The sequence below is a fragment of the Mya arenaria genome, chromosome 1, assembly GCF_026914265.1.
Source record: "Mya arenaria isolate MELC-2E11 chromosome 1, ASM2691426v1".
NCBI classification, from domain to species: domain Eukaryota; kingdom Metazoa; phylum Mollusca; class Bivalvia; order Myida; family Myidae; genus Mya; species Mya arenaria.
In genome coordinates this window covers 12,023,206-12,045,181 of record NC_069122.1, presented here as the reverse complement: position 1 = coordinate 12,045,181, position 21,976 = coordinate 12,023,206, and the positions used below count along the sequence as shown (strand labels likewise).

The window sequence follows — 21,976 nt, the reverse complement described above, 5'->3', positions numbered from 1 at the left end:
ACCCACTTTTGCATCGCTGCCAGCCCTTAATCATTCGTATGAATGTGTCATTCGGAGAGTTCTGACTTCCCCGTTTAAAGTTAAGGGGTTTTTTTTGACGAAGCAAATTGCATTTATTGCATACACAGTGTGTGTATATCACGTGATAAATTATGTCATAAATGCTACGTCGGAGGGCGACATTTTGCATCGAATGTTGACTTAAAACTAAGATAACTTTTCTTTTTCTTCACCATTCTAAATGAAACAAAGGGCAGTCTATTCCGCTTAATTACATGCAATAAACATCGTGTTGTTTATGATTTGTATTTTTTTCTCTGGCTGAAACTATCCATCATAAAAGGGTTATTGATAACACAACTGAATTAAGAATATTGCATATAATTCTGTATGAGATAAGTCCTTAAATGGAATAGTGAGGATACCGATGTAAACAATTCCTTATAAATAAATATACCTAGTGTTTGTGACACAAAGGAAAAATAAACCAAGAGGGTCTATATTTTATTTTCTATAATTTTAATCGTTTGCATTTAATAGAAAATTATTAATTGTAGTTTACACTTATTTTACCAATTTTCAGTTATCGGCTTATATAAAAGGCGGGAAAATAGTTTCACAATTTAAACAAAAACTTTATGCTTATTCATTGTTAGTCTTGGGTGCTTTTATCTACCACTTTGGATCCTTAATGCATTCTCCTCCGTGTAACTTCAAGATAAACTCCGTCCAATTCATTGTGACGCAGTAGCAAGCCGGGGCCCAATAATCACCGGAAACGGAAATACAAAATTTGTTTCCAAGGACAACCTTGTGTTCTCCGATGTTGAGGACGTTCCCCTCTTCTAGACCTTTAGCTGGGTTAATCATGCAGTTGGTTCCTAAAAATAAAATAGTGGAGTCTTGAATGGTTAGGATAAACGATATAATTTGCAAAAATATTCCTGGGTGATTTATCGGTTTGTGTATACCACGTGATAAATTACGTCATATGTGCTACGTCGGAAGGCAAAATTCCGCTTAAAATGAAGACTTAAAACAAAGGTAACTTTTCTTCTCTTTTTACACCAGTTTAAATGAAACAAAGGGCGGTAAGTGACGCCGCTGATTAGGTGATTAGTTTCTTCAAATACTTGGACAAACATGTTACCAAAATAATGTTTTGACAGTGCGTCTTCAGGCAGCGGTTTTCTGAAAAGATCTGTCGAATTCTTTTTAGACACTCAACTCTTAATCAAAATCTGGTTACAGACCGAAGGCTGGTCTCTGTAAGCGGCGTAGACTGCGCTATGTTTTATTAAAAATGGTGTAGTTATAGTAAAGTTATCTTTGTGTAAGTTTTCATTCAAAACAAAATATTGCTTTCCGACATAGCATTTGTGACCCAATTTATCACGTGGTATACACACATTGCAATTGTCATATAATACATTTTTTCATTAATCTCAGGGATTCGTTGGGGCTGTTTCAATTCAGGAATGAATTGCGGGGTTGGTGTCATTATCGGGGTATGAACGCAATTGGGTTGGTCAATGTGTGTGGAGTCCGAAGGACTCCACGCGTTCTTTGACCAACCCAATTGCGTTCATATCCCCGATAATGACATCAACCCCGCAATTCATTCCTTATATTTACACCAATAGTTCATTATTTCATTCAAGAATTGTTAAAAAAATACTTCATTTTATTTAAGAAAACCTTTCAGTAATCCGTTTTTACCCATTCTGTAAATAGAACGACCCGACTATAACCGGAAACATTTTTTTCAAATGACGTCACAATAACGCGGGAAAAGATCAACCACTTGAAATCACTTTAAAACGTAAAATTAAAACACTTCTGGTACCAATATATTTAAAATATAATAAACTAACACTTTTAAAAATGTTGATCTATATTTTACGGGACCTGCAGACACAATACAACCAATAACAAGATCAATAGCTTTCATGTATATTGTTATGCAATGAATTACGATCCGAACACATCCGAAGATGTTGCGTTCATCGATTGATGAACGCAACTGCCGAAAGGCAGTTCATTTAAGGAATGGAAGTTGAGGTGTAAATATATTCAAATGACGTCATGTTCACGTTGCCGCGATATACGACGGCACAAATAAGTGAACAATTGTTAACATTATTAAAGTACCAGTTTCAATGTTAATTGATGACATTACCTCGCACATGTTTCAGATGACGTATTAGGGTTATCAAGTTCAAATATACAGCAATTGAATATGAATGAAGATGGAGTGGCATTCAATATACAACTAAAGTTATTCTTAGGGTCATACATCATTGACTCCATTCACTCCATTGGTCAGTTATTTATAACAAGTAATCCGTTTAGCTACATCGTTCTTAGATCTACTTAAGACCAATATTAAATACCAGCCATGAACACAATTTACCATTTGGGCAGATCCATTTACAATTTCCATCGATGACTGGATTGACACAATCGAGAGGCGTGGCGGGGCAGGGTGGAGGAGAACACGTGACAACGCCTTCTTTGCATATGCATGCGTTACAACCATCTCCGAATGAACCTATATAAAGCAAATTGATTTTTATTACCTTTACCAGTCAATATCAATGGCTTCATATTTAGCTCATTCACTTGCTTAAAAATACACAATTACTTCCAAATTAAGAAAGGAAGTGTGAGATTCAAATATGCAAATCTTCATTTGATTGATCAGTCTGTTTTAAACAAGTTATAATCCTAAACAGTGTGTGTATACCACGTGATAATTTACGTCATATATGCTACGTCGGAAGGCAATATTTTGCTTAAAATGAAGATTTAACTCAAAGATAACTTTCCTTTTACTAAACCTTTTTAAATGAAACAACGGGCAGTCTATGCCGCTTAAAGAGCCCCACCTTTGTTTTATAACCGGAGTTTGATAAGGTGATTAGTTTCATCAAACACTTCGACAAACCTGTTTTAAAAACAATGTTTTGAAGTGCTCCGTCAGACGGCCGTATTGTGAAAAGTTTTGTCGAAGTGTTTTAAAAAAAACTATACTCTCTATCAAGCTTTGGTAAAAGTCCGAAGGCGGGGCTCCGTAAGCGGCATAGACTGTGCTATGGTTCATTTAAAATGGAAAAGATAATGAAAAGTTATCATTGTTTAAAGTCTTCATTCGAAGCAAAATATTGCCTTCCGACGTAGCATTTATGACGCAATTTATCACGTGGTATACACACACTGCTAAAGCTGGTCAAACAAGTTGCAGATGTTTAACAATTATTTACTCATTTTGTAAAATTAAATTAATACAGTCGAACCCCGTTGGCTCGAACTTTCAGGGACATGGAAAAATACCTTGAACCTCGGAAAATTCGAGCCAAGCGGGAACGTTTACCTTCAGTATAAAAAATCGGTCCTTTTATTCCAGTTCGAGCCAACGAGAAATACGAGCCAAGCGAGTTCGAGCCAACGGGGTTCGACTGTACATTAACGATGATGTATAACATTTAACAACACGCATTTAGCATCGACAGTATTTCACCTACAGTAATAAGATTTGGTAGGAAATGGTAGACCTAAAAAAATACTTGGTTCAGGTTACCCGACTCTACCTACGAAACAGGCGCTGACCCTACCGTTGTTATGCACCAGTCAATTGTAACCACGGCCCCCAGGTCCGAGGGTATACAAGAGATAGCCGGGGAAATGGGCCGTGTTTTTACCTTTCAAGTGGCCCCGAAGTGCCGGGTGAATGCGGTGATTTTGACTTCGCGCAAAATATAGCGCGGAATGTGCCTTACCTAGGCTCCCTGGGGGCGGGGGCATTTGGCGGGGATTTGACCAGCAGTTCGTCCCCGCAGGGCGGGGATTATACCCGCGGTTGGCTTGAACTAAAGTCAAAGTCCCCGTTATTCCCCGGACCTGGGGTGGGGGGGGGGTGGGCGTGGTTACAATTGACTGGTGCATTATAGCCAGTTCGTATAAAAATAATAATAACTATGTGTTGTAATATGTAGTTTAAGACCTTTAAAGCTGTATTCAAAATATTACTTTAACAACATTCTAAAAAGATGACAATTACGTTCATATATAAAGCCTAATAGACAAGTAAATAAAAATCCTTCCTATCCTACCTGTTTTCGATCGTGGAAGTTCATAGGACTACATCAACTTTTTCTCAAGCCTTCGTCAACATGCTTATGATGCCGAAATACCTAACTCATTAGTAGATAACAATGCTTAAATAATAACAACTGAATACCATACCTGAGGTTTGAGACATCAGGTGTTTTTTATAAATGGAACTTAATTAATTTTGCAAAAGTATAAAGTCAAGAGATCTCAGCAAATCGTAAAAGATCATTAGGGCAGAATAAACAAATACTAATGCTACCTTCCGGAATCCAATTTCCGTCGAACAAACACTGGCACGTCTGACAGCACGAGTCGGGCTCATAGTACATCCGTTCCTTAGGGCAGTTCAGTGGCGGGCAACGTATCTCGCTGCATGACTCATCGCAGACGGGACACCCGCATTCATTGTTCTTCTGTTTATTCACACCACAGCTGGCTTCCTCGCATGGCACCTTTTCACATTTTGTTTCTCCGTTTTCGAAGCACTCACACGTGTAGCAGGGGACGTCAAAAGGACCTGCAGTGTTTTAAGGGCGGTATTACGTAACATGAAAGACCTGAGCGGGTGAGGCATGGTTATCTTACCCGTATGAATACCAATGTAAACTTACAAACAAGGGGACGGATCCGTGGTCTAGTGGTAATACATTTGACTGCCAATCCGGGGGTCGAATTTTAACCCTAACCACACAAACAATTGGCCTAACCTGAACTAAATTTTCACAAATTATCCATAGACCGATGAAGTTAATACTCTTGCAACATTTATTAATAGCTTTCCATTAAATCTTTCAGAAAGATAATGCATAATGATTTTGTTTTTGAATTGCTTGAAACGCGAAGGTGTTAAAAATGCAAAAGTTAAGAAATTCTAATCAGCAGGGATTATAATCACCCATAAAAACCAAGGCATTTCTTTTTCATTTTTTAAACAGATGTTCATTTTCCATACCATTCTTTCAATGTTTTATTTTTGAAAAAAAAAAAAAAATGTTGTTTTTCATTAAAATTATATTATCATGCTCTTAACCCCCTTTTTTCTACGAAATACTTAACATTTTAAACAATAGCATCATGGAATGTAAGCAATAACTTACATGGAAACTCCAGTAATTACTTGATTACAGTTATTTTCAGTGTATGCCTGTTCTGAAGCAGAATTTAACGTGAATTCGTTACGTTCAGAAAAAAGGCCCGCTCACCTATTCCATAATGTTGTCCATCTTTGTCGCAGCCAGGTTCACCACTACTGCTGCTGCTGCTTCCGCTTCCGCCGGGAATGCTACCGCTGTGACTGCTACTGCTGTTCCCATCATCGCTACTTCCGCTATTCCCTCCATTGCTACTTCCGCTGCTGTCGCTACTTCCGTTGTTCCCGCCATTGCTACTTCCACTTTTTCCGATGCTGTCGCTACTTCCGCTGTTTCCATCATCGCTACTGCTGCTGTCCCCATCATCGCTACTTCCGCTGTTCCCACTATTGCTACTTTCGCTGTTTCCGATGCTGTCGCTACTTCCGCTGTTCCTACCATCGCTACTGCCGCTGTTCCCATCATCGCTGCTTCCGCTGTTCCCACCATTGCTATTACCACTGTTTCCGATGCTGTCGCTGCTTCCGCTGCTCCCACCATTGTTACTTCCGCTGCTGTCGCTACTTCCGCTACTCCCACCGTTGCTACTTCCGCTGTTTCCGTTGCTGTCGCTACTTCCGCTGTTCCCAACACTGCTACTTCCACTGCTTCCACTGGTGTCGCTACTTCCGCTGCTCCCACTATTGCTACTTCCGCTGCTGTCGCTACTTCCGCTATCGCTACTACTACTGTCTGGGTCATACAAGCATACGGGACAACACGCATCTGCTGGGATTATTTGTTTATGGCACGAAAGCCGCGGACATCGGCCGCAGTTGAAGTCACATCTATTACAGCAGCCGCCTGGCACCTGCATTTGACGCTTGTACCCGCACGGCAGAGGGGCGCAAAGCTTCTTTTCACACTTAACATTGCCATTTCTGTAGCACGTACACATACTACATCTGTCCTCAGGGTCTTCAAAGGTTCCTAAAAACAGATGGCAGAATTTTAAAAATACAAATGATTCATGTGTGCCTTTTAGTAGCATATGGCCTAAATATACATTTGGTTAGGGGTTACCCTACCTAGGAATGTATTTTTGGTGCTTTTCATTTGTAGTTCAAAGCCTTGAATGCTTTAAACAGAAGATGACTTTAACACCATTCCCCAATGATGAAACTAACATGCTTTTATAAAACCTCTTAAGAAAATAAACAAAAAAGCCTATCTAACCTACCTATTTTTGAAAAGGATGTAACCCCATCCAAACCATTTTTAAGCCTAGTTAAAGCGGATGCGTTTCGTTAGTATATGTTTTGATACAAAATACATTTGTTGACATGTTTTTTTAAAATAAAAAAGGTATTTTTAGAAAATGTTCAAATCATCATTAAGCATCAGCACAAACTGTTCATTAACCCTTATTAATACCAACCGCATCGGTAGTACTTCGAGCCTTTCCTACATCTGACGTCATCATATGGCGTTTTGGGGTCTTCTTCACTTGAATCATCTTCTGGTCTGCATTCGGGGCAACAAGAATTCGGCCTGAAATATCTCTGCTCCAACGGACAGTTGCAGACTGGGCAATCAATTAACGCACACTCGGGCAAACACCGCTTGCAACATTTGTCAGGGGTTGGTTCCTGCATCTCGTAGCCGCAGTGTGGTTCCCCGCATGGCTTCTTAACACACTTCAATGTGTTCTCCGGATAGCACTGACATTCGCTACATCGGTCACGGGGATCCTCAAATGTTCCTGAAATGTAACACGTAATCTTAGTACGCGGTTTCCGTAATAGCAAGAAGGGGCGGGTCCAGGATTCGACTTTACTTGAACTGTTAAAATTGATTTAATAGCAATAACATTTAAACACATTTACCAGTTCACATACTACTTATAACAAAACATGATATCAAAATCGCACAAATGATCTTAAATATATCACTGACCGCATGAGTAGTAATGTCCCTCGACCGTACACCCATTATGCGGTGGAGGAGTCGGGGGTGGAGGCATGATGTACGTGCCGCTGCTTCCGGTAAGCGCCACGAAAAGAAGAGTCCAGGCAAGAAAATGCATTTTGACTTTGTTGGTTGTAACTCAGTCTGATGTTTCACATTCAAGTGATGCCTTTAGTACTTTTAGTGTGAACATGTGTGGCTACTCATTATGACGTGCAATGCTATCATTTACAACAGCACTACGTATTTCAGTGAAGTGATATATGATATGTCTTTGTCTTCGCTTGTTACATAATTAAGTTTATCATTATTTCAACCGCAGTCTTAGAAATGCAATTTGTAAGATATTTGGTCGATTGTTCGGAATGATGTTAATGTTTCCAACAATGTAAAGGGCGTCATTTTTAACTTTCAAATATTAACCACTCTGAGAGTTAAAGTAAAATGGGAAGCGAGTGTCACAAGATATACTTGCAGAATCAAATATGCATACACTGACAAACAAAGCTAAAGCCTAGAAATTGATATTCAAATTACTAAGAAATATCAATTCGATAATTCGACCTAACGTTAACAAGATGGCCCCCATTGACGTGCTTTCGGAAATTTCTGTGAATACCTATTTCCAGTTATTTTGATATTCAAGTGTACAATATTAACGCTATTGGAATACGAAGTCTAGCTATATATTTGTGTGTCTTAATAAGCCATTGACTGGTTAAAAGGGTAGAGCAGCGTATTGAAACACCACGATGATTAACTCAAATGCAGAATGTAATGTATCGAATGTTTGCAGTTGAAAACAAGTTAATACAATGAGTATCAAACATCTTGTAATGATGAACACCAGAATGTTGAATGGTATGTGTTATATTCCTCAAGAATATGTATAACTCTGAGCTTCTATTTAAAATTAGTTATTAAATAGTTAGGTCATAAATTTGCATTTTTATGTTATAACAAGCCTACGTTTTTTTAATATTTCAAGACAACGAGACCTTTCTCATGTTCCAAAACAGTTAGTCGATACGTCAGTTAGTTTCATAGAATAGTGTAGAACGCGCTTCTATTACCATTTCCCTTCCAATTAAGGGACACATTTGTGCCCAAAAATGGATTTTTATTTTATTGTCAATTAAACTAAACATGTTGTTTTATTTGAAAGAGTATTTTCGGGTGAAATATTTTACATTTTGTTTGGTGATAAAAGTTGATATCCTCCGCTGACAGAAATATTACGCAACCTGATGCCATTTTAATATTGCTTGAATTTGCTCATTTTTAAAAACAGCTTAGTTTTCGTTTTTTAAAGCTTCATGTGAACTCACAATATTCTTTGCATAAAAATCAATCATTCTTGGTTTGCTAAACAATGTCTTACAAAGTGATCGAATCATTGGTACAGGCGGAAAAGCGGTCTCTTTCTAATTTTAAGGAAAACACCAAGCTTAAACTAAAATTTAAGATATTTTCGAGCGAGTGCAGACTGCAATGGGGTTTCTACAGTGTGGATTCAATGCTCAGTAAAGCCATGCACAGAGAAATATCTAAAACACTGTAGGCTGTGTTTATAGCAGATAATCCACTTATGCCATTTTATGGAAACAACTGATTAAATCCAGTTTTATGACCACGTGCAAAATAACAAGTGTGTTAAGAAATGAACGAGTACTTTCAAGGTAATCTCATATGTAGAGGTACGGAAATTTAGCATATATCAGCGACATATGCATCTTATTTTATTGTAATTCCCAAGATTATACGGATAACACAGTAAAGAACAGTTGATTAAACAAAAACCATGTAGTTGCGATAATTACACAACAGTCGGCTCATTTTAGCGACTTAAGCTCGTCACTAAGCATATTTTATGCGTAACATATTGCCTACTCTGTGAAGGAGTGTATAACGTCGGCAATAATTTAAGAACACATTGTACTTTTATTATAAATGATCTACTTTTCAATTGAACGGAACAGAAAATAAAACTTGGTTAAGGTCCGCCTTCCTTTTATCGTTGTGATATAGGAGTTATCGTATAGACGAACACAAAGGAAACACTATTTAACATGGAGCACTGAATAACTATGACCATATGTAGTCTTAAATCTCGTCAAGCGGATATATACTCAGTCGTCAAGACAAAATGTACGACTTTATACGATTTTCGTCTATCTTGACGAGTAATAACATTATATGACTTATAAAGTTGCTTTGTTGATACATACGTTTTGTTGAAAAAGCATGTTAAACACGTTTTAATGATTTCATAGCGGTCGTATTGAAGTCGACAAAGTAGGTTTATCTAGTAAAAACCAAAATAGTCGACTATTCAAAGCTGAAGGTTACACATGCGTGTTTAAAAGTTATTGATGGTAAATCGTTTAACTACTATTATGATACTTATGTTTAAATCATTTGTAGCTTATAATAATAACAAATTATATCTATTAGAACGATGCACTTCTGTGGAACAATATACAACAAACGAATTATCGGCATCGTACCATTTCCGGCGTCAAATTATGGTTATTGTTATATCGAGCGAGAGAAAAAAATCTGGCCCAAAGGCAAAGCTTGAAATAAAGGTCATGGCCGAAAAATTTCAGTGTTTTACGAATATTTCAACCGCTGATATTCAAACACTAATATCGATTTGTAACATTTATATGCATCAAAGGTACGTCTTGCGTGAGGCATGATCTAATGGTCATTATTTTAAACATCGGTGAGTGAAAATGTTCCTAACTGGCCATACAACAGTCATAGGCCTTTCTCAATATTTATGCATGCTTAACATTCCATTCTCAGAACGAGGCTCAGATGGGTCAGATGTAAACATTGGTCACTGATATCAACGGCTACTTGAGATGAAGTTGTGATTCCGAGTAATTGTGTGCGATATTACAAGATTTCTAATTATCATTGTTGTGTTTACAACTGTAATACAATTGGAAGAATCAGTTATCATAAATTTCCAAAACAATAAGAAGAATAAAAGAAACAATGGATGGTGAAAATAAGAAGAGATATAGGCTAAGAATTCCAGGTAAGCTCTTTCATTAATAACATAGCAAATACTTTGACTGTTAGAGGTTAATGCAATTGAGGATATTGTATGTCTAACAGTCTTTGACAATATGTTTAGCTGGCTATTCCAGCTGTTTAATATGATAAAGAAATTCTTAACAAATATGTGCTATTTCTTTAAATTAGAAAATGATAATGTTGTACATTCACTATACATACATATCCAACTTTGGTCCTTTTCCCCCGCAGATTTCAAAAACAACAGACATCTGCCATTTTAAGACAGAGTATTTTATAGGATGGACACCTTCAAAGACACAAAGGCTAAGGAAGAAACAGTTCCCAATGTTTCTGACTGGAGTGAGGAAACGACACCATAACATTGCTTAACAGAAAGCTCATTGCCACAGCATAACCCAAAACTAAACGGTATACTTTTTTATTAGTGAAAACAAACGACAGTCTGTCAAATGTTTTGCAATTGTTTGCCAAGCAACTATTTTCTTCCTTTATCAAACTGTGGATTACAATCATGCACTTCAACTATAACATTCAATACGTACTAGTATTCAAGAACTGGGTATTTATAACTGCATCATTGGTTAACAAATTTCCCTATTATTTCAGATTAAAATTGGATGATGATGATGATGATGATGATGATAATGCAACACATTGACATCAGATGTTCAGCCTGATGGAAGCAGGGAGGACAGTCTCATAGCGACCTCTTTACAAAATTATTGATTTAAACATATTTTATTCAACATGTTTATACATATAATCATCGAAGTTCACATTAAATACAATTTAAATATTACATAACGATTAACACAGAGATATTTATGACAAACTAATTAAGTTATATACAGGATTCTCTTCATATTTAATATTTCTAACATTTTATCAATGTGTAGAACCATCCGCTTCTATTCACTGTTCAATCATGGTCGTCGGGCGATGTATAGATAGCTAAATAAAGTTATTGAAAAAGAAAATGTCAACTTTGTTTTTCGCATTTTCCCACAAATCTTAATTAAAGTTATTCTTTCATTGTGATTGTCGTTTTCACATTAGACGAAAAGGTCATGTCCGCAGCAAATGTTCAGGGCTATGAAGTTGTTTCACACTGTACATTTGCACATGAGTCATGTTCATTTTGAAATTTCCTTTAATTATATCTGAAATTAAAATAATGATATACTGAGCCTATTGCAGTATTGCTAAAGTAAATATCCATTTTATATCATTACACTTGTAATATATATCGAACAATTTCAGCGCTCAGTTTTTTTTAATATTTCTACATGCACACTTAAACTACCTGACAATAATATGTATATTTAGACTTTCTTCTTGCTTTGTAGCAACTTCGAGTTACCTTCCATACTGACTCAAGAGGCTAAACTGAAAGGAAGATATAACACAAATAGTTTTTTAATGGTCTGAAAATGTAATTTATTTACACAAACATACAGCAGATGCAGGGCTCTAATGTTGGATTAAGAATTAATATCCTTGATATTCAATTTGCAAGACACTCAACGTAAATAGATAATCAGATAGATGGTTAATGGTCACTAATTACGATGGTATTTATTTTGAGATTATAGCTTTATATCAATACAACTCAATACACATCTAGTTTCTCTGAATATGATAAGAATTTCTGGTGAATGAAGTTCCATTATGTATACATGTTAAGGATTAAAAATGTATTTACCTTTAAGACTATGGACAAATCCCTCGATGTAGAATTTGTAGCTAGAATGTATTGATTCATTCCCAGAAGATAATTAATTTTCCTCTCTATATCTTTCAAGTAAAGAAATGGTTATGTCCGGAATAATACATGATTACTATGGGGAGCCATTCTGCTTATCAGCAATGTTTACATCTGACCCATCCGAGCCTCGTTCTGGGCACCTCATGTTTTATTCATGAGGTTAATATTAAGAAAGGCCTATAGACACCTTATTCCAGGCTCGTTAATGGATATCGCAATGCGTCCTATGATTAGTTTGTGAACATTCGTTGTCCCTGCTACTTGTTCATCGCTTTCCTCCAGTTTAACTGCCATATCAACATTTTTTAAGTTACTCCCGTTGAAACGTTTATATAAAATTCGCATTAAAAGAATAGATGTGTTTGTTGTGTGACCCCGTCAGCAGGATTTCTACATACATGTATACTCTTGGAAAGGGTTTTAGCTAAAAGTTATGGTAAAGGTGTTGCACATTTTGGGTAGCACCCGTCTGCTATCATGGAGTCCAGCATCATTCGGAACTCCTCGGCCATTTTTGGAAAAACAACCTCGGATGTATATGGACGGTTTACATACTTAAAAAGTGGTACGTTTAAGTCCGCTGCAAATAGATCGCGTAGTAATTTTATTTATTAGTTAAAATTTATGACTTAACTCATGGGAATCGTAATTATGTTTGCAATAATACACTTCACTGGCAATCAATTTAAACCGAGAGCAAGGAATACAACTCTTAAACACTACATTTAATTAATGCTTTTATTCAAAAAATACGGACTACTTCAACAGATGTACCGTCATACATCCGAGGTTGTTTTTCAAAAAATGACCGAGGAGCTCCGAATGGTCCAGCATGCGTACCCTCCTACCTTCATAGAATTTAATGCTGCAATTAATATAATAATAGTATTTCTTTTGTTCTGGTAAAACTTAAACTATTATAATGATTATAAAAGCATATAAACTTTATTAATTTTACATTTTTGGCAGTTCAAACCGAAGATTCAAACTTCAATTAAGAAGAATTCCAAACATTTTCAGTGAAAATCAAATTGTTCAAATTCACAGCCTGGCACAGCGTGTCATTTTCTACCTTAGTACCTTGTATCTTTTCTGCAGCACCCATCCTTTTTAAAACCTGGCTAAAACTTTACTTGAAATGAGTCTATCACTTTGAGAGGAAATCCAGACAAACTAAAGGTGCTCAAAATTTTTCATGTATAATGGATGATTATTTTTGAAAATGACAGTGGATAAAAAAGGTATCGCACGAACATTAATATCAAAACATTGTATATGTGAATGTCCCCGAGTACCAATAATTATAATATTGAAAAACAGTGCAAAACTTAAGTATGATGAGACTTTTTTTAAAATAAAAAATAAAAATACATGTACTTAAAATTATCTTTGATAACGAAAACAATTGTTCGTTCGAGTAAATTTTTTGTGACACAAGTTTCATGGTTTGTATCTTTTTCCAGTTAAAGACATTTTGGAAGTTGTCGCCTAATCACGGGAATGAAATACTATCAAAATTGTTATGTCTGTTTTCGACTTTTCCTGAAAATGCAAAAATGATATAAGTATTTAAAATGCAAATTGTCAATTTAATATTGCATTATGTGGTTTCGATAGAATGTCGCTTTTATTTTCTATGAAGATTTGAAAACAAAAGTTTAGTGTTATAATCATCAGTCGCTGATATTCAAAATAATAAGGAATATTAAATGCTACTCATGTCACATGTCATATTTTCTTTGTTTACTTGTCTGAATGGCAATGAGATTATAATTCGGGGGTGAAATAAATGTTCTGTTCTGTTCTGTTCAGAATATCTCATTTCAAATATACAGTTGATGAAAAAGTTCTAAATTATTTCATTTTAAAATTATACATGAATAGCCTCCATACATGCGATTTGTTTTACAACATTTTTATTGTTTAAGTTTCCTTGACACAAAATCCTACCTGGTAGCCCTGCGTTCACTTACCGCTAACGGTCGCTCGCTTTATTTTTTATTTGTCACTGTAAGCGGGGAACCAAATCAAAACTGCAAGCGGGGAACCAAATCAAAACTGAAAGCGGGGAACCAAATCAAAACTGCAAGCGGGGAACCAAATCAAAACTGCAAGCGGGGAACCAAATCAAAACTGAAAGCGGGGAACCAAATCTAAACTGCAAGCGGGGAACCAAATCGCAAACGGTTACGAGTTTGACACCAAATGGACTGATTCGGGTTGCTAAGAATAACAATCACTCGTCACCGTTTGCGATTTGGATCTCCGGTTGCAGTTTTTTTATTATAACTTGAACGGTTTTAGACTTATATGATGTCAGCAATCAGCACCCCCTCCGCCCGGATTCGCTTGTGGATCTCAATCCCAACTATATCCACATAGCAATTTGTGGACTCTGTTACATTTAGTCAACACTATGCCACTTTCAGTCTTTGTTTAAGGCAATAAGTTCATGTTCGTTCTGGGCGTGATTTTTCCTCCTCAATACATGTAGATTATTTTAATTAAGGCAATGTGGGCGTATTTGGGCGTTGGTTATCACATCACAATAAGGTCATTATACGTTACAGTATTTACGTAAAGGTGACCCGATATTGGATATACGGAGCAAAGGAAACCATATCGTGTAAGAGCGAACCCGATTATGGTTTCCTGCGCCCCGTATATCCCATATCGGGTTACTTACTTACCCTGTAACGTTTATATCATGTCGACCACCTGTTTACATTAATCAACATAAGGAAACTGTCTTTATTCTATCATCGGTAAATAGACGCCATTTTATACGTTATTATTTATTGACCCAATATGGAAAAAATATGGGGTCACCGCGTGACCAGTTCTGGACCAATCGCGTTGCGTCATTCATGTCGGAGGCGTGATATACGCTCATATCTCAGAATTTACAGGGACTCAAGACACTCATGAATGTCTGGCCGGTACCCTAGTAAATTGGGGAAAAACATAGATCAAACAATGAATACATCATGTTTCCCTGAAAACTGGGTGAATTTATTGCAATTGTTTATTTACAACCCTGGCAATGGTCAACAACTGTTTGCAGTTTGTGTTACACAGGAAGTCAGCCTCCGTCTCTCTTCGGCATCTTTGCAACGCTTGCTCAAGAGATACAACTCCGCCATTGTCCGGACTGAAAATAAAATATAAAAAATCATTAAAACAAGAACACTACGAGCGGACAAAAAACGGTCGTCTGTTTTTAAGCCGAAAAAGTGGGTTTACTATACACGTATGAAATCCAGAACTATGTGCCTTGCCGAATATCTGTGTAGTGTCTGTAAAGCCATGTGTAAGTTCAATAAGAAAATCCTAAACATTAACATCTTGGTTAACGATATTGTTGTTAAGTTTTAAACGTGAATAGTTGATGATACACTGAAAATGCACCATTTTCGACTACAAATTGTTAAAATTTTCTTGAGGGAGTAACCCCCATGCAAAATAGTTTATGCAGTAAAATTTCGGTTCTGAGGAAGGTGCGTATGTCAAAAGGCTGCGTCCCTGATTTACGCCCCCTCTAACGTCCATTGCTGGATCCGCCCCTGTTTATTACACTCAGGTTATACATACGCGACACCATGAGGACAAATAAAATTGGTCAACTGTGTGATTGGTGAACCGTGTCAATAAGAGCTTAATAATACTAAAACGAAGAAGAATGACTTTGTATCGAGTGGCGGAAATAAAATGGTTGTGTATTGTTTAAAGTCGTATAACATATGTATCTTATCATGGAAAAGAGGCACATATTTTAAATATATTGACATAATAAAAGGGATATAAAATGGATTGCCAGATCATTATCGTTTTATTAAATATATATTTTTAATTTCCATTTGCATTCAATACACATTATTTTCAAACGTCAATACATTGTGTCACATCACAGCGATATATTGTCTAAAGATACCGAACGTCTTGTGCGGTCCTTATGTTTTACTGTATGACGAGTTAATTAACATAACTTACTGATGAACGCCATTTAATCAATAGATTGTAATCCGTCATACAGAGTGACAGTTTATATTGTTGTATCCAAGCCGCAACATGAGTATGCGTATTTGTCGCAATGCATCATAGTTGTAAGTACAGTACGTTATAACTAAGTAGTTCATGGGTGACCATACCATTTCAATGAATCAGTTAGATAAACAATGGCAAAGTTGTAAAGCCCGACGTCAAAAGGCATAACTAGACCACAAATGAAATCAGAGTATTGTGATTCTGTGAGTCATATATTCCTATTGATATTGTTCACATTTCTACCAAGTTTCATGAGAATATGTGAATGTTTTGAACGTTTTGGAGGTTATGCTCAAAGTTAAAGTATTTTACGCGAACAACAACGATGACATTGGCAATACTATACAAAAGCAAAGCAAATTACTTTACGTCTGAATTCACATTTACTTAACATTTAATAAAAAAAAACGTTCACCTTTTATCAAGAAATGAGTTCACGAAATGCAAGAACAACTTCAAGCATGTTTTATATCAGAGAAACTTTTCTTAGGGCATAATGCACCAGTCAATTGTAACCACGCCCCCCCCCCCAGGTCCGGGGGGATACCGGGGATAGCCGGGAAAAAGTGTCGTGTTTTTACTTTCCAGGTGCCCCCGCAGGGCCGGGTGACCGCGGTGGTTTTGTCATAGCGCCAAATTTAGCGGAGATTGGGATATAGAGTCTCAGGTGTGCGGGTGCATTTGACCGGGGTTTAACCATCAGTTCGTCCCCGCAGGGCCGGGTGACCGCGGTGGTTTTGTCATAGCGCCAAAATTAGCGGAGATTGGGATATAGAGTCTCAGGTGTGCGGGGGCATTTGACCGGGGTTTAACCATCAGTTCGTCTCCGCAGGGCGGGGATTTTACCCGGGGTTGGCTGGACCGAAAATGAAAGTCACGGCTATTCCCCGGACCTGGGGGGCCGTGGTATCAATTGACTGATGCATAACACTCGGAAAACTTCGTTACACAGTGTCCTTTGTTCGAATTTGCCGATCATCTCAGCAAATATATGGTATAACTAGCATTAACTACTAAACTGCCTTATGGTTCCGTATTCAAAAATAACGAGACGAAATTTACCTAGCATTTGAGTAAGACAGCAGGGCAAGCATTCTGCTATGCATGAAACTGCGACACCGGAAATCGGTTTGGAGGTCAGTCGCCAGGTACCCGGACAACACGTATCCAAGACTGTAATCATAGAAACAATCACCGATTTTAAACGTAAAGGTCTGCTTGTGTATTATGCTTTATTTGACAACGATTGTGAAACAAAACTATAATCGAATCTCCAGGGACAAGGCAATTAGCCAAGCATTTTTTTGTCGAAGACCCCACCACAACCAAGAGATACACAACGTCACACAAGATTTGTTTTTGTTGGTAATAAACTGGTTTATATTGGTTTCACGATATGTGTATTTGTTATGACAGTTTCAGAAAATTGTAAACCAATTTTATCGTTTGATTTACGAACACCGGATACGGTTTCGTCGGTTCGTTCCATCAAGAAAACTCTATCACTTAGAACAAACTGGCGGACAGTGATTCAACACATTGTCAAAATACAATTTAGTTATAAGACAAGCAAACGACCATCTGTGGTATCATTGTTTTGAAGAAATTCAGAAATAATGGTAACATGCAGAATCTCCATCATGTTGTTGAAACTGTACACAAAACCATACATTTGTTATTTTAAGGAAAACTTTCGGAACAGGTTTACAAACCGCCGAATCCCTTGAAACCAAAACCGAAACTAGTTTGGTATCAACAAAAACGACCATTGATCGACTACACATGTATCGATATACAGTCGAACCCCGTTGGCTCGAACTCGCTTGGCTCGAATTCCTCGTTGGCTCGTACTTGATTAAGAGGACCGATTTCTTGATATTTAAGGTTAACAATCCCGCTTGGCTCGAATTTTCCGACGCTTGAAGTATTTTTGCCGGTCCCTGGGAGTTCGAGCCAACGGGGTTCGACTATATATCTGGGGTAACCGCCATGAAATGGTCATCACAAAAGTATTTTACTAGGGGTTAATACATTCTGGTAGTTTCTGTCCCAAATTGTCATCCATACAAAGAAATGCAAAATAGTGTTTGTCATACAAAATAAATCGTTAAGTTGCAAACATTTAACATAAATTAATGTAAATTTAACGAGTTAATTCCTCAAAAGCGGTAAATATTTGGGACTTGAATTAAATAAAAAAATAAAACGCAAAAATGGAGGGATAATGTATTACCAGCTAGAGGAAAAGTGTTTGTAAAATAATTGAAAAAAAAAACCTTAACATGAAACAATTACTGGCCAAATCCTGTGAAAGGTATTCTATTCAGCGTCTCTGTTGTTTCGCCTTTGTTAATTCGTTTACTTATGTATAAAAGCACAGTAGTTTGATGGCAATGAACTGCTGCTTTGGTGTCATATAACTTGTAAACAATTAAGTGACATTTAAACTAAATTATTTATTTTTTATCAGATATTTAGACCTTCCGAGATTTTTTGTTTCTTTTCTTTCATCTTTTTCTACTTTTTTTCTTTTCTTCTGTTTTTACTCTTATGTTGTTGTTTTTCTTTTCTTCTATTCTTTTTCTTTTCTTCTATTTTGTTTTTACCTTTTCCTTGTAATTTCGCCATGTATCACGTGTTCATGTTATCATGTTTTGTCAAGAAACTGTTATAAAAAATATATATGAAGATAAACAAGTATGTCTGTCCGCCTGTCCTTATTTGGCGGTTAAGGTACTAAAAGCGAAAATGAAGCGGAGTAACACGAGGAAACTCCACTTGCCTTGTTTTGTGACCACTTAAATGGTGTGATTTGATGTTCATAAAACTATTACCATATAATATGAACATTCCTTGTGGTTTGTTTGAAAAGCATAATTATTGCGGTGGGTTCGTTAAATAAACTTCCGTGTAAAGGTTTATTTGACAGATTGTACAAAAAATAACAGAAGTCGGACAGCCTCAGTCATACGTGTGACACGATCGATTGTTGACTTCCGGCAATTAGTGGTTAGCGGTCGTAAATAGGTTGTTGACAGTGTGTTAAATTGTTTCGGTATGCGGCTGCTTATTGAAACATGTTGAGGCTCAGTTCACATGCAACGAATGATCGCAAATTGCAGGTAACAAAAAATCTGCGACCAAAGCCGACCACTTCCGAAAACTGAATGGTTTCTCTTTAATTTTAAGCGCTGTTTTTCAGAAGTGGCAAACAGGCCGGATGTCTAGAAATGGTTGTTTTAATGCCCAGTCATATATATGACAAGTTCGATTGCCGACTATAACCAACCAGAAAGGCTGCCAACAATGACGAACACTGCCGACTAACGATCGAAATCGGATGAATTTTAGGGACGTGTCAGTAACCCGTCATCAAATTTAATTAAACACCGGTCGTGCATTTTGGGGGGCTTTAATCGAAAGTGAGAATTGTTAGTAACAGCCTTCTTTGTTTGCAAAACGTCGGTTATCGTCCGTGGAACATGTGTGGCCGAGCCGTAATTAAACCATAAATGATAAAAATGTCTAGCTTAACCTCATATCAAAACCATTCACCTACCGCTGCATGCATTCCACACACGTCAAGTGCTCCATATCGGACAACATGTCATTGACCACCCTGACAATGCCCCTGTGCACGTGGTTATCAAACGAACGTGACCCGGAAGTTGGCCGAACTTGAGGTAGGATGCGTTTGAACAGCCGTGCGAGGTCCGCAAGATCGCCGGATGATTGATAGCTTCTACAGGACTGTATGTTAATAAAACGAATATAATATTGAACTAAACTGATTCAATGAAAGTAATGATAAAACTCAAAAAAGGGTTGTCATAAGTTGTATGAAAAGGTTAACTTTTGTAGAATGAATATGTAAAGGTAGTTTATCAAATATTTCTTGATAATGCAGTCTGTGCTCTATTTGATAAACACATTAGGAACGACCTCCTTGACTACACTGCTATGCATCTGAACATTAAACCGTGCTCTTTTCAGAGGGTTTAGTACGGTGACTTAGAGGTTACATACGTGTTATTTTTATCTCGTTTAAACGACTAAGTATCTCGTTTAAACGACTTACGTATCTCGTTAAAACGACATTCTGGCCAATCAGAATCGCGTAATAATATCACTCGAATTCGCGACTTCGAAAACATGGCTGAGGCAAGAGAGGATTTTATTACAAAATACCTTAAAAAGGCCTTGCATTCTGATTGGACAATTATGTCGTATTAAAGAGATACATTCTACTTTGTCGTCTAATCATTAAGTCGTTTTAACGACTTATCCAGTCGTTTGAATGATATACATTGGTCGTGTTAACGAGATAAAAATAAAACATATTTCAACTTTCGGTCACCGAAGTTCAGCACTTAAATTAAAGAATTATTTCAAAGTTATTCACCAGTCATTTGTAACCACGCCCCCTCCCCTCCCCTGTTCATGTTCGGGGGCATACCGTGGATAGAGGTGAATATGGGTCATGTTATTACCTTCCAGGTAGTCCAACAGTGCCGAGAGAATGTTGTGGTTTTGTCCTCGCGCCGAAAATAGCGGGAAATGGGCCTTACCTAGGATGTCCCCGGGAATTTTCGGGGATTATACCAGTGTTTGTCCTCACAGGGCGGGGATTTTATATTGGATTGGCTGGACCGAAAGTGAAAGTCCCCGCGGACCTGGGGATGTGTTTGGTAACAATTGACTGGTGCATTATATTACCTTTAAAGTGATTTAGCTGTATTTCAACTTACACTTGATCCTCTGGTGAGGTGTTCCACGTTCACGTAATCATTGAGCTCCTTGCTTTCACTGACTGGCAGTCCCCTCTTTTTCGTAGGTTTATCACTTGAGTAAATGGCATTTTCAAATCCGCCAAGAACAATATTCAAATCACTATCAACAAAAACACTGCCTTCGTTTATACTGTTATGCTGTACACCATATTGCTCTAGAATATTAATGGCGGAGAAAAGTTTATACAGCGCATGCGCTATATATTGAAAAAGTAGTTCTAAGTTTGAATCGACGCACGAATATATGTAAGAAGTCAAAGGCGTCACGTGATTTGTTACAATAAAAGTAGACCGGTTCATAACATCTTCTGTTTCTACAACTTTTGAGAAAGGAGATGGAATAAACTTAAGGAAGCGTTCTACAGGACCATCAAACGAATGTAGAATTCTTTCGATATGTTTATGGTAACCGACAGTGTCTAGAATTTCTGTTTCATTCAGACGCGTAATATTCCTTTCGTCCCGTTGGCGATGAACAGTTGTCTGCAAAATAACAAATAGATATAATTTATTGTAGCATTTGTTACACACAAAAAATAGTTCGACAAACAATAACAGAAGATTTGAAATACATAACAAATAGCTTATTTGTAAATAGCAAACATGTTTGTTAAATGGGAGTAGATTAAGCATTTTTTTGAAGTAATCAATCAATTTCTATTCATATTATGTTTTAGGTAATTAACATTATAATCAATTTAAAACGATACATAATGTGCACAGAACAAAATAAATGCCAAAAGGCCCAGGCGTGTCTTACCTTTAGCAAAAGACGTTTTCCGGACTTTAAATGTTTAATTTGGAAAGATAGGCGAAGCGGGAGATGGTCCCCTTGCACAACGGGACGGCACTCAACCGGATGTGGCCCCAGAACCACAAAATCGACCCCTGCCTGCCACTTTCGGTAAGGTGCGTCAATATCACTGTCCGCCCCTTCCGGTGAAGCCAGAATATGATTTCGTACGGTCTCCTACAACAAAATTTATCTTCTTTAAGGCGAAAACAAAATCAGGAAGGTTATTCGAGTGATAATTATTTTAAGTCATTCTGTAATCACAGTACTGTAAGTTCTGTGAGGGCGCTAAAGTTGTATGTTTTCGCGGTCTCTTTTTTCGCGATTGTTTGGTTTCGATTTATTTTACGAGGTTTTGAATTCGCGACATCTCTGTCTTATC

General features: G+C 37.2%; 2 protein-coding genes across 3 annotated transcripts in view; both read right to left on the bottom strand.

The window, feature by feature from the left end:
• Window positions 1-672: 672 nt before the first annotated feature.
• Window positions 673-7,269, bottom strand: LOC128222707 (uncharacterized). The gene is made up of 5 exons (XM_052931837.1): window positions 7,140-7,269; window positions 6,622-6,945; window positions 5,316-6,173; window positions 4,373-4,630; window positions 673-881 (listed from the first exon to the last, which is right to left on the bottom strand). The coding sequence occupies exons 1-5, from the start codon at window positions 7,267-7,269 to the stop codon at window positions 673-675; spliced, it is 1,779 nt and encodes a 592-aa protein (XP_052787797.1).
• A 7,683-nt stretch (window positions 7,270-14,952) lies between these two features.
• Window positions 14,953-21,976, bottom strand: part of LOC128233454 (ankycorbin-like) — a 33,111-nt gene continuing 26,087 nt past the window's right edge. For both annotated transcript variants that reach the window (XM_052947134.1, XM_052947141.1), the window contains exons 6-10: window positions 21,562-21,771; window positions 20,760-21,284; window positions 19,571-19,761; window positions 17,074-17,184; window positions 14,953-15,118 (exon numbers count right to left, since the gene is read on the bottom strand). In XM_052947134.1, the coding sequence (XP_052803094.1) occupies window positions 14,980-15,118; window positions 17,074-17,184; window positions 19,571-19,761; window positions 20,760-21,284; window positions 21,562-21,771 (1,176 nt within the window). In that variant the 3' untranslated portion in view covers window positions 14,953-14,979. The remainder of the gene's footprint in view (window positions 15,119-17,073; window positions 17,185-19,570; window positions 19,762-20,759; window positions 21,285-21,561; window positions 21,772-21,976) is intronic.

Coding starts and splice junctions, on each gene's coding strand:
- LOC128222707 (XM_052931837.1), bottom strand. CDS start 7,269: ATGCATTTTCTTGCCTGGACTCTTCTTTTCGTGGCGCTTACCGGAAGC. Junction 4,631..5,315: donor TGGACAACATTATGGAATAG/GTGAGCGGGCCT, acceptor AAAACACTGCAG/GTCCTTTTGACGTCCCCTGC. Junction 882..4,372: donor CGGAAATTGGATTCCGGAAG/GTAGCATTAGTA, acceptor TTTTATTTTTAG/GAACCAACTGCATGATTAAC.